Source organism: Taudactylus pleione, unplaced genomic scaffold, assembly GCF_031769625.1.
Source record: "Taudactylus pleione unplaced genomic scaffold, aTauple2 ptg000997l, whole genome shotgun sequence".
Classification (NCBI taxonomy): Eukaryota; Metazoa; Chordata; class Amphibia; order Anura; family Myobatrachidae; genus Taudactylus; species Taudactylus pleione.
The window spans coordinates 1,519,504-1,532,670 of record NW_028285398.1 but is presented as its reverse complement, the minus strand read 5'-3'; the positions used below and the strand labels follow the sequence as shown (position 1 = coordinate 1,532,670).

The 13,167-nt window shown below is 46.0% G+C and overlaps 1 protein-coding gene across 1 annotated transcript in view; it reads right to left on the bottom strand.

Moving 5' to 3' along the window:
- Nucleotides 1–13,167, bottom strand: part of LOC148454377 (DC-STAMP domain-containing protein 2-like) — a 60,034-nt gene that overhangs the window by 8,076 nt on the left and 38,791 nt on the right. The window contains exons 5-12 of the mRNA XM_088461004.1: nt 8,551–8,616; nt 7,572–7,785; nt 7,318–7,475; nt 6,782–6,946; nt 6,432–6,599; nt 5,997–6,097; nt 4,148–4,278; nt 3,933–4,060 (exon numbers count right to left, since the gene is read on the bottom strand). Coding sequence (XP_088317130.1) covers nt 3,933–4,060; nt 4,148–4,278; nt 5,997–6,097; nt 6,432–6,599; nt 6,782–6,946; nt 7,318–7,475; nt 7,572–7,785; nt 8,551–8,616 — 1,131 coding nt within the window. The remainder of the gene's footprint in view (nt 1–3,932; nt 4,061–4,147; nt 4,279–5,996; nt 6,098–6,431; nt 6,600–6,781; nt 6,947–7,317; nt 7,476–7,571; nt 7,786–8,550; nt 8,617–13,167) is intronic.

The window sequence follows — 13,167 nt, the reverse complement described above, 5'->3', positions numbered from 1 at the left end:
GTGATATATAGGGTGTAGGTGATACAGGTAGGTGTATAGTGAGGACAGTGATATATACGGTGTAGGTGATACAGGTAGGTGTATAGTGAGGACAGTGATATATATGGTGTAGGTGATACAGGTAGGTGTATAGTGAGGACAGTGATATATATGGTGTAGGTGATACAGGTAGGTGTATAGTGAGGACAGTGATATATAGGGTGTAGGTGATACAGGTAGGTGTATAGTGAGGACAGTGATATATAGGGTGTAGGTGATACAGGTAGGTGTATAGTGAGGACAGTGATATATACGGTGTAGGTGATACAGGTAGGTGTATAGTGAGGACAGTGATATATATGGTGTAGGTGATACAGGTAGGTGTATAGCGGGGACAGTGATATATACGGTGTAGGTGATACAGGTAGGTGTATAGCGAGGACAGTGATATATACGGTGTAGGTGATACAGGTAGGTGTATAGTGAGGACAGTGATATATACGGTGTAGGTGATACAGGTAGGTGTATAGTGAGGACAGTGATATATACGGTGTAGGTGACACAGGTAGGTGTATAGTGAGGACAGTGATATATATGGTGTAGGTGACACAGGTAGGTGTATAGTGAGGACAGTGATATATATGGTGTAGGTGATACAGGTAGGTGTATAGTGAGGACAGTGATATATATATATGGTGTAGGTGATACAGGTAGGTGTATAGTGAGGACAGTGATATATATATATATGGTGTAGGTGATACAGGTAGGTGTATAGTGAGGACAGTGATATATATATATGGTGTAGGTGATACAGGTAGGTGTATAGTGAGGACAGTGATATATACGGTGTAGGTGATACAGGTAGGTGTATAGTGAGGACAGTGATATATACGGTGTAGGTGATACAGGTAGGTGTATAGTGAGGACAGTGATATATATATATGGTGTAGGTGATACAGGTAGGTGTATAGTGAGGACAGTGATATATATATATATAGTGTAGGTGATACAGGTAGGTGTATAGTGAGGACAGTGATATATATATATAGTGTAGGTGATACAGGTAGGTGTATAGTGAGGACAGTGATATATATATATGGTGTAGGTGATACAGGTAGGTGTATAGTGAGGACAGTGATATATATATATAGTGTAGGTGATACAGGTAGGTGTATAGTGAGGACAGTGATATATATATATGGTGTAGGTGATAAAGGTAGGTGTATAGTGAGGACAGTGATATATATGGTGTAGGTGATACAGGTAGGTGTATAGTGAGGACAGTGATATATATATACGGTGTAGGTGATACAGGTAGGTGTATAGTGAGGACAGTGATATATATATACGGTGTAGGTGATACAGGTAGGTGTATAGTGAGGACAGTGATATATATGGTGTAGGTGATACAGGTAGGTGTATAGTGGGGACAGTGATATATATGGTGTAGGTGATACAGGTAGGTGTATAGTGAGGACAGTGATATATACGGTGTAGGTGATACAGGTAGGTGTATAGTGAGGACAGTGATATATACGGTGTAGGTGATACAGGTAGGTGTATAGTGAGGACAGTGATATATATGGTGTAGGTGACACAGGTAGGTGTATAGTGAGGACAGTGATATATATGGTGTAGGTGACACAGGTAGGTGTATAGTGGGGACAGTGATATATACGGTGTAGGTGACACAGGTAGGTGTATAGTGAGGACAGTGATATATACGGTGTAGGTGATACAGGTAGGTGTATAGTGAGGACAGTGATATATATATATACGGTGTAGGTGATACAGGTAGGTGTATAGTGAGGACAGTGATATATACGGTGTAGGTGATACAGGTAGGTGTATAGTGAGGACAGTGATATATATAGTGTAGGTGACACAGGTAGGTGTATAGTGAGGACAGTGATATATAGGGTGTAGGTGATACAGGTAGGTGTATAGCGGGGACAGTGATATATATGGTGTAGGTGACACAGGTAGGTGTATAGTGAGGACAGTGATATATACGGTGTAGGTGATACAGGTAGGTGTATAGTGAGGACAGTGATATATACGGTGTAGGTGACACAGGTAGGTGTATAGTGAGGACAGTGATATATACGGTGTAGGTGATACAGGTAGGTGTATAGTGAGGACAGTGATATATACGGTGTAGGTGATACAGGTAGGTGTATAGTGAGGACAGTGATATATATGGTGTAGGTGATACAGGTAGGTGTATAGTGAGGACAGTGATATATACGGTGTAGGTGACACAGGTAGGTGTATAGTGAGGACAGTGATATATATGGTGTAGGTGACACAGGTAGGTGTATAGTGAGGACAGTGATATATACGGTGTAGGTGATACAGGTAGGTGTATAGTGAGGACAGTGATATATACGGTGTAGGTGATACAGGTAGGTGTATAGTGAGGACAGTGATATATATAGTGTAGGTGATACAGGTAGGTGTATAGTGAGGACAGTGATATATATATATAGTGGGGGTGATACAGGTAGGTGTATAGTGAGGACAGTGATATATACGGTGTAGGTGATACAGGTAGGTGTATAGTGAGGACAGTGATATATACGGTGTAGGTGATACAGGTAGGTGTATAGTGAGGACAGTGATATATACGGTGTAGGTGATACAGGTAGGTGTATAGTGAGGACAGTGATATATATGGTGTAGGTGACACAGGTAGGTGTATAGTGGGGACAGTGATATATACGGTGTAGGTGACACAGGTAGGTGTATAGTGAGGACAGTGATATATACGGTGTAGGTGATACAGGTAGGTGTATAGTGAGGACAGTGATATATATATATACGGTGTAGGTGATACAGGTAGGTGTATAGTGAGGACAGTGATATATACAGTGTAGGTGATACAGGTAGGTGTATAGTGAGGACAGTGATATATATAGTGTAGGTGATACAGGTAGGTGTATAGTGAGGACAGTGATATATATGGTGTAGGTGATACAGGTAGGTGTATAGTGAGGACAGTGATATATAGGGTGTAGGTGACACAGGTAGGTGTATAGTGAGGACAGTGATATATAGGGTGTAGGTGATACAGGTAGGTGTATAGCGGGGACAGTGATATATATGGTGTAGGTGACACAGGTAGGTGTATAGTGAGGACAGTGATATATACGGTGTAGGTGATACAGGTAGGTGTATAGCGAGGACAGTGATATATACGGTGTAGGTGATACAGGTAGGTGTATAGTGAGGACAGTGATATATATGGTGTAGGTGATACAGGTAGGTGTATAGTGAGGACAGTGATATATATGGTGTAGGTGACACAGGTAGGTGTATAGTGAGGACAGTGATATATATGGTGTAGGTGACACAGGTAGGTGTAGAGTGGGGACAGTGATATATACGGTGTAGGTGACACAGGTAGGTGTATAGTGAGGACAGTAATATATATAGTGTAGGTGATACAGGTAGGTGTATAGTGAGGACAGTGATATATACGGTGTAGGTGATACAGGTAGGTGTATAGTGAGGACAGTGATATATACGGTGTAGGTGATACAGGTAGGTGTAGAGTGAGGACAGTGATATATACGGTGTAGGTGATACAGGTAGGTGTATAGTGGGGACAGTGATATATATGGTGTAGGTGATACAGGTAGGTGTATAGTGGGGACAGTGATATATACGGTGTAGGTGATACAGGTAGGTGTATAGTGAGGACAGTGATATATACGGTGTAGGTGATACAGGTAGGTGTATAGTGAGGACAGTAATATATATATATATATAGTGTAGGTGATACAGGTAGGTGTATAGTGAGGACAGTGATATATATGGTGGAGGTGATACAGGTAGGTGTATAGTGAGGACAGTGATATATATGGTGTAGGTGATACAGGTAGGTGTATAGTGAGGACAGTGATATATATAGTGGGGGTGATACAGGTAAGTGTACAGGGGGTGAGTTATACCTTTGCAGTTGTTAGTGATGCAGGGCAGGAACTCCTGGCTGTTGGTACTGGTACATGCCTTGGCACACGCCATACAATACTGCTGGTTTGCACCCAGAAGCTCTGCAATAGAGCGAAAGCAAGGACACCTGTGGGAAGGAGAGATGTCAGCGCCATACTGAGGTGCACAGGTGTATATAGAAATCTGTATACAGGTATATATTGGGGGAATATACTTTGCAGCTAGCACAAGCAAAATGTTTGTGTGCCCCATGTCCTCTGCGTTCATCTTTATGCTCCTTGTCAGGGCGGTAATGATACCCACTCGCCGGGTCAGGAGCTTGTTATATAGGAAGACGATCCGTTCCTGATAAGAGGGAAATGAAAGCACATTACTGGTAACATGTATCCTCTGGTACCAAACCCCCAGCCCCAAATATTGTGCACTCAGGAGGTTCATATGAGGCAGGTGCAGGAGGAATAATGACTATTCATTACATACTGGGAAATCCCAATATGCAAATTCTGCAGATATCTACAGAGGTCAGTCATGTAATAATCTGCATAATATATGACTTTGTAACTGTCAGGGGGAGATGGGGAAGATCACAGAGAGGTCAGTCATGTAATAATCTGCATAATATATGACTTTGTGATCTTCCCCATCTCCCCCTGACAGGTACAGAGAGGTCAGTCATGTAATAATATGCATAATATATGACTTTGTACCTGTCAGGGGGAGATGGGGAAGATCACAGAGAGGTCAGTCATGTAATAATCTGCATAATATATGACTTTGTGATCTTCCCCATCTCCCCCTGACAGGTACAGAGAGGTCAGTCATGTAATAATATGCATAATATATGACTTTGTACCTGTCAGGGGGAGATGGGGAAGATCACAGAGAGGTCAGTCATGTAATAATCTGCATAATATATGACTTTGTGATCTTCCCTATCTCCCCCTGACAGGTACAAAGTCATATATTATATAGATTATTACATGACTGACCTCTCTGTGATCTTCCCTATCTCCCACTGACAGGTACAGAGAGGTCAGTCATGTAATAATCTATATAATATGACTTTGTACCTGTCAGGGGGAGATGGGGAAGATCACAGATAGGTCAGTCATGTAATAATCTGCAGGATAACATACTATATGGGATGTAGTTATGAGACCAGCAGCCGGGATGTCGCCAGTCTAAATCCAGATGGGGCAGTTCGACACGGGACTTAAATTAGGCGTGGAAATACAGACGCCGTAATCCAGGCAGCTTGCAATGTTCTGCAGATCACTAGAGAGGTCAGTAAAGTGAAAATCTGCAGGATATAATACTATATATTCTGCTCAGGGGGCCGCTAGCACAGAGCAACGTTCTGCAGTTCACTAGAGAGGTCAGTAATGTAATAATCTGCAGAATATATCACTATGTACCTGTCGGGGTAGATGGGACAGAGCAATGTTATGCAGATCACTAGAGAGGTCAGTAATGTAATAATTTGCAGAATATATCACTATGTAGCTGTCAGGGGGCAGATGGGACAGAACAATGTTCTGCAGTTCACAGAGAGGTCAGTAATGTAATAATCTGCAGAATATATCACTGTGTACCTGTCAGGGGGTAGATGGGACAGAGCAATGATCTGCAGGGCACTAGAGAGGTCAGTAAAGTAAAAATCTGCAGGATATAATACTATATATTCTGCTCAGGGGGCCGCTAGCACAGAGCAATGTTCTGCAGTTCACAGAGAGGTCAGTAATGTAATAATCTGCAGAATATATCACTATGTACCTGTCAGGGGGTAGATGGGACAGAGCAATGATCTGCAGGTCACTAGAAAGGTCAGTAATGTAATAATCTGCAGAATATATCACTATGTACCTGTCAGGGGGTAGATGGGACAGAGCAATGATCTGCAGGTCACTAGAGAGGTCAGTAATGTAATAATCTGCAGTATATATCACTATGTACCTGTCAGGGGGTAGGTGGGACAGAGCAATGTTCTGCAGAGGTTAGTGATGTCAGGGGTCAGTGTGCGCCATCGGTTAGGGATATGACACTGTCGGGAATGTCGCTCTTACCTGCTCGCGGGAGGGATAATAATACGTGCAGATGAATCGTTGAAGTCTCTGTATGTAAATTCCGAAGGCAGCGATTAGGAAGGCCAGGCCGTACATCACCCCTGTATGTGGGCAGAGGGCACCAGCCAGAAGATGAAAGAAGACAGGACAGAGTATATATGGCTGTGCTATTACAGGGATAAGGCTGATGCTAGGGGTTGTGTGGAGATGGTAGGAACAGAACGGCCCAGGGATCTCCTCATAACCCTGAGTAAGAGCGCCCTCCAATGGTTACAAATAAAATAGCAATGCCAATATTCATATATAAAAGCTTGCTCCCATAGCGGTTCTCCTGACCTCTCAGCCCCCATGCTTCCTTACCACTTTTACACCCCTAAATCTGTAGCCCCCCCTTCCCCAATAAAGATAGCGCTAGCCCAGGTCGTGGCCACGTACCGATCAGGACGTACATGTTAAGGTCAGGTGGTGAGGGACGGAGGACACATTTCTCGGAGAAGACTGTGATGTTAGTGTTCTGAAGGACTTTGAAGGCATCGACCACGCCTGAGAAGATCTCGCTGATGAAGCTGCTCCCGCTCACAGACACATCCAGCAGCATGGGCGCTGAGGGGGGAGAGAGGAGACCTCGTCATTACCTGCAGGAACATTACATGGATACAGCATTGTGTGTGCATGAGGCTGATCGGGGGTCTAGTTACTGCCGCCGCCTCTCATCTTCCATAGAGAGTGCAACATGGCCTGGGGCGTGGGTCATTACAGTCAGGGGGAGCGGTTGAGCCACCCACCTTCTGCCACCACATCTGCTTTCAGCAGGTAGGCCGCCATGTCCATGAACCAGAACACAACGTAGTCCATCAGCACCAGACATAAGACGATGAGCAGGCTCCGGAAGACGTTGATGATGTCGAACATGTATCCCTTCTTCTCACGTCTAGTCAGGGTAAAGGAGCCTGGAGTAAGGAGATAGGATTGGGGCATATTACTTCTGACCCTTATTCAGCAGAACTGGAGGACTAAGTGCTATGGTATAGAGTGGTGCGGGCATTCCCTGACCAGTGGATGCATGGATACATGCCCCCATGTGTCAACTCTATGGTGCTATCTGCCTTTATGCCCTAGTATCTCTAGGAGCTCGGAAAACCCCGTCATGTCCAAGGAGGGAAGGGAGAGGATTCCATCATGACGACGCTGTGACATGTTCCAAGGACATGTGTTGCCACCATGTGTGTAGCTATCACTAATGCCCAGAGGGTGAGCTCAGCTGGAGTGGGGGGGGGGATTGTGCCAATGTATGTACCCATTATGCCCGCCTGCCCCTTACCAGGCCGGATGTAGTTATAGGCCTCCCTGCTGGAGAGAGGGAGCAGCGTCTTCAGGTTACTCCTCATCCTCATTACATCGAGCTCGATGAAATTCCGCGTAATATAGATATTATCATAGTTATCTTGATGCAGGTACCTCCACCGATAGAGCATGGCCCTGGAGGACAGAACCACGTATAGATTAGGGACCTAGGAGTTGTATGTGAGCGCTCTGCATGTTACATACATGTGTATGAATACAAGAGTGCCTTACATGATGAAGGTATACGCGCAGATGAAGACCATAGAGTAGGTGAACAGGCTGAGAACCTCTATGTATGGTTTGGTGTTATCCCGGATCTCCTTCATGATGTCCGTGGCCACCTGCATGACGCTCTTGCTGGAGTTTATTGTAACGTCGAATTCGTGGATCACTGTCAGATTAAACTGGAACATTTCTTTAGTGTTCCTGAGGGCGGTCACCATGGCTGGCGGAGGAGAGGGTGAGAGGGGACAACGCTGTAGATGTGACCGGCATCTAGGTGATCCTGGTAATACTGAGCCTCTGCACAGTCCCACTTCTCGCTGCGCATAATGATCTTGGTTCCCAGCTGCACGCAGCGCCAATGTACACGTAGTCTGGCAATTAGATGCAACTGCGCATGGCGAAAAGTTCTGAAAACTACCATGGCGCATGCGTTTCCCTGAGTGTACTCACAAAGACGCGATGGAGACGGATGGAAAAGGGATGGGTGTACCTGGGCGGCGGCTAGCAGCGCATATAGAATGGTCAGTGGGCGTGTGACGCTGGCGTGTCAGTGGCTGCGTTCTCAGACGCGGCTGTGGTCAGACGGTGACACTGCACCTGCTATAGGGCCGCTGGTGCGGCCAATGGTGGCGAATAAGGACGCACTAATCGGTATTACCGCGTGCACAGGCGCTAACAGCGGACGTCTCAGTCCTTGACCATTCAGCTGTACACAAGGGAAGGAGTTTGTAGCGGCAAAGCCTGGCAGACGGGCGCCGATGCATGTAATTTCCATGTTCTGCTCTAATTCTGTCACTTTATATGTATGTAACAGAGTAATTAGCATAAAGTAATATTTCATGATGACCAGTGACAGCGCAGCAACGTCTTCAGATACTTACACCCCTCCGCACACCGGGGCGGGCAGGAAATAAGCCCAAACCAAATGATGGCCTGGCAGCGATGACCACAGCCTACAGAAGCCACCACATGTATTATTACTTACGGTTCTTTATGTATTTTCTCACAAATGTCTGTAGGTAGGAAGGAAGGGCACAAAGCAGGGTGACCGCTGGAACACAAATATGCTGTTATTAAGCAAATATCATGTTGGATATGGGCTGGAGACGTAGCTAGTGTAATATAGCAATAAGACACATTTACATGAATAGATGGGATAACCATAATTACGGCTATACAACCAAATAGGACAGTGGGAGGTAGGGGAGTACAGAGTAGGGGAGAGACTCACTATGGCGTATAGAAGTAGCAATGGGTCACAAGGGGAGTACAGAGTAGGGGAGAGACTCACTATGGCGTATAGAAGCAGTAATGGGTCACAAGGGGAGTACAGAGCAGGAGAGAGACTCACTATGGCGTATAGAAGCAGTAATGGGTCACAAGGGGAGTACAGAGTAGGGGAGAGACTCACTATGGCGTATAGAAGTAGCAATGGGTCACAAGGGGAGTACAGAGCAGGAGAGAGACTCACTATGGCGTATAGAAGCAGTAATGGGTCACAAGGGGAGTACAGAGCAGGAGAGAGACTCACTATGGCGTATAGAAGCAGTAATGGGTCACAAGGGGAGTACAGAGCAGGAGAGAGACTCACTATGGCGTATAGAAGTAGCAATGGGTCACAAGGGGAGTACAGAGTAGGAGAGAGACTCACTATGGCATATAGAAGCAGTAGTGATGGGTCACAAGGGGAGTACAGAGTAGGAGAGAGACTCACTATGGTGTATAGAAGCAGCAGTGGGTCACAAGGGGAGTACAGAGCAGGAGAGAGACTCACTATGGCGTATAGAAGCAGTAATGGGTCACAAGGGGAGTACAGAGTAGGAGAGAGACTCACTATGGTGTATAGAAGCAGTAATGGGTCACAAGGGGAGTACAGAGTAGGAGAGAGACTCACTATGGTGTATAGAAGCAGTAATGGGTCACAAGGGGAGTACAGAGTAGGAGAGAGACTCACTATGGCGTATAGAAGCAGTAATGGGTCACAAAGGGAGTACAGAGTAGGAGAGAGACTCACTATGGCGTATAGAAGCAGTAATGGGTCACAAGGGGAGTACAGAGAAGGAGAGAGACTCACTATGGCGTATAGAAGCAGTAGTGATGGGTCACAAGGGGAGTACAGAGCAGGAGAGAGACTCACTATGGCGTATAGAAGTAGCAATGGGTCACAAGGGGAGTACAGAGTAGGAGAGAGACTCACTATGGCGTATAGAAGCAGTAATGGGTCACAAGGGGAGTACAGAGTAGGAGAGAGACTCACTATGGCGTATAGAAGTAGCAATGTGTCACAAGGGGAGTACAGAGTAGGAGAGAGACTCACTATGGCGTATAGAAGTAGCAATGGGTCACAAGGGGAGTACAGAGTAGGAGAGAGACTCACTATGGCGTATAGAAGCAGTAATGGGTCACAAGGGGAGTACAGAGTAGGAGAGAGACTCACTATGGCGTATAGAAGCAGTAATGGGTCACAAGGGGAGTACAGAGTAGGAGAGAGACTCACTATGGCGTATAGAAGCAGTAATGGGTCACAAGGGGAGTACAGAGAAGGAGAGAGACTCACTATGGCGTATAGAAGCAGTAGTGATGGGTCACAAGGGGAGTACAGAGCAGGAGAGAGACTCACTATGGCGTATAGAAGCAGTAGTGATGGGTCACAAGGGGAGTACAGAGTAGGAGAGAGACTCACTATGGTGTATAGAAGCAGTGATGGGTCACAAGGGGAGTACAGAGTAGGAGAGAGACTCACTATGGTGTATAGAAGCAGTGATGGGTCACAAGGGGAGTACAGAGTAGGAGAGAGACTCACTATGGCGTATAGAAGCAGTAATGGGTCACAAGGGGCGTACAGAGTAGGAGAGAGACTCACTATGGCGTATAGAAGTAGCAATGTGTCACAAGGGGAGTACAGAGTAGGAGAGAGACTCACTATGGCGTATAGAAGCAGTAATGGGTCACAAGGGGAGTACAGAGTAGGAGAGAGACTCACTATGGCGTATAGAAGCAGTAATGGGTCACAACGGGAGTACAGAGTAGGAGAGAGACTCACTATGGCATATAGAAGTAGCAATGGGTCACAAGGGGAGTACAGAGTAGGAGAGAGACTCACTATGGCGTATAGAAGCAGTAATGGGTCACAAGGGGAGTACAGAGTAGGAGAGAGACACTATGGCGTATAGAAGTAGCAATGGGTCACAAGGGGAGTACAGAGTAGGAGAGAGACTCACTATGGCGTATAGAAGTAGCAATGGGTCACAAGGGGAGTACAGAGTAGGAGAGAGACTCACTATGGCGTATAGAAGCAGTAATGGGTCACAAGGGGAGTACAGAGTAGGAGAGAGACTCACTATGGCGTATAGAAGCAGTAATGGGTCACAAGGGGAGTACAGAGTAGGAGAGAGACTCACTATGGCGTATAGAAGCAGTAGCAATGTGTCACAAGGGGAGTACAGAGTAGGAGAGAGACTCACTATGGCGTATAGAAGCAGTAATGGGTCACAAGGGGAGTACAGAGTAGGAGAGAGACTCACTATGGCGTATAGAAGCAGTAATGGGTCACAAGGGGAGTACAGAGTAGGAGAGAGACTCACTATGGCGTATAGAAGTAGCAATGGGTCACAAGGACAGTACAGAGAAGGAGAGAGACTCACTATGGCGTATAGAAGCAGTAATGGGTCACAAGGGGAGTACAGAGTAGGAGAGAGACTCACTATGGCGTATAGAAGCAGTAGTGATGGGTCACAAGGGGAGTACAGAGTAGGAGAGAGACTCACTATGGCGTATAGAAGCAGTAGTGATGGGTCACAAGGGGAGTACAGAGTAGGAGAGAGACTCACTATGGCGTATAGAAGTAGCAATGGGTCACAAGGGGAGTACAGAGTAGGAGAGAGACTCACTATGGCGTATAGAAGCAGTAATGGGTCACAAGGGGAGTACAGAGTAGGAGAGAGACTCACTATGGCGTATAGAAGTAGCAATTGGTTACAAGGACAGTACAGAGAAGGAGAGAGACTCACTATGGCGTATAGAAGCAGTAATGGGTCACAAGGGGAGTACAGAGTAGGAGAGAGACTCACTATGGCGTATAGAAGCAGTAGTGATGGGTCACAAGGGGAGTACAGAGTAGGAGAGAGACTCACTATGGCGTATAGAAGCAGTAGTGATGGGTCACAAGGGGAGTACAGAGTAGGAGAGAGACTCACTATGGCATATAGAAGTAGCAATGGGTCACAAGGGGAGTACAGAGTAGGGGAGAGACTCACTATGGCGTATAGAAGTAGCAATGGGTCACAAGGGGAGTACAGAGTAGGAGAGAGACTCACTATGGCGTATAGAAGTAGCAATGGGTCACAAAAGGAGTACAGAGTAGGAGAGAGACTCACTATGGCGTATAGAAGCAGTAGTGATGGGTCACAAGGAGAGTACAGAGTAGGAGAGAGACTCACTATGGCTTATAGAAGTAGCAATGGGTCACAAGGGGAGTACAGAGCAGGAGAGAGACTCACTATGGCATATAGAAGCAGTAGTGATGGGTCACAAGGAGAGTACAGAGTAGGAGAGAGACTCACTATGGCTTATAGAAGTAGCAATGGGTCACAAGGGGAGTACAGAGTAGGAGAGAGACACTATGGCGTATAGAATTAGCAATGGGTCACAAAAGGAGTACAGAGTAGGAGAGAGACTCACTATGGCGTATAGAAGTACCAATGGGTCACAAGGGGAGTACAGAGTAGGAGAGAGACTCACTATGGCGTATAGAAGTAGCAATGGGTCACAAGGGGAGTACATAGTAGGAGAGAGACTCACTATGGCGTATAGAAGTAGCAATTGGTTACAAGGACAGTACAGAGAAGGAGAGACTCACTATGGCGTATAGAAGCAGTAGCAATGTGTCACAAGGGGAGTACAGAGTAGGAGAGAGACTCACTATGGCGTATAGAAGCAGTAGTGATGGGTCACAAGGGGAGTACAGAGTAGGAGAGAGACTCACTATGGCGTATAGAAGTAGCAATGGGTCACAAGGGGAGTACAAAGTAGGAGAGAGACTCACTATGGCGTATAGAAGTAGCAATGGGTCACAAGGGGAGTACAAAGTAGGAGAGAGACTCACTATGGCGTATAGAAGTAGCAATGGGTCACAAGTGGAGTACAGAGCAGGAGAGAGACTCACTATGGCATATAGAAGCAGTAGTGATGGGTCACAAGGGGAGTACAGAGTAGGAGAGAGACTCACTATGGTGTATAGAAGCAGTAGTGATGGGTCACAAGGGGAGTACAGAGTAGGAGAGAGACTCACTATGGTGTATAGAAGCAGTAGTGATGGGTCACAAGGAGAGTACAGAGTAGGAGAGAGACTCACTATGGCGTATAGAAGTAGCAATGGGTCACAAGGGGAGTACAGAGTAGGAGAGAGACTCACTATGGCGTATAGAAGTAGCAATGGGTCACAAGGGGAGTACAGAGTAGGAGAGAGACTCACTATGGCGTATAGAAGTAGCAATGGGTCACAAGGGGAGTACAGAGTAGGGGAGAGACTCACTATGGCGTATAGAAGTAGCAATGGGTCACAAGGGGAGTACAGAGTAGGAGAGAGACTCACTATGGCGTA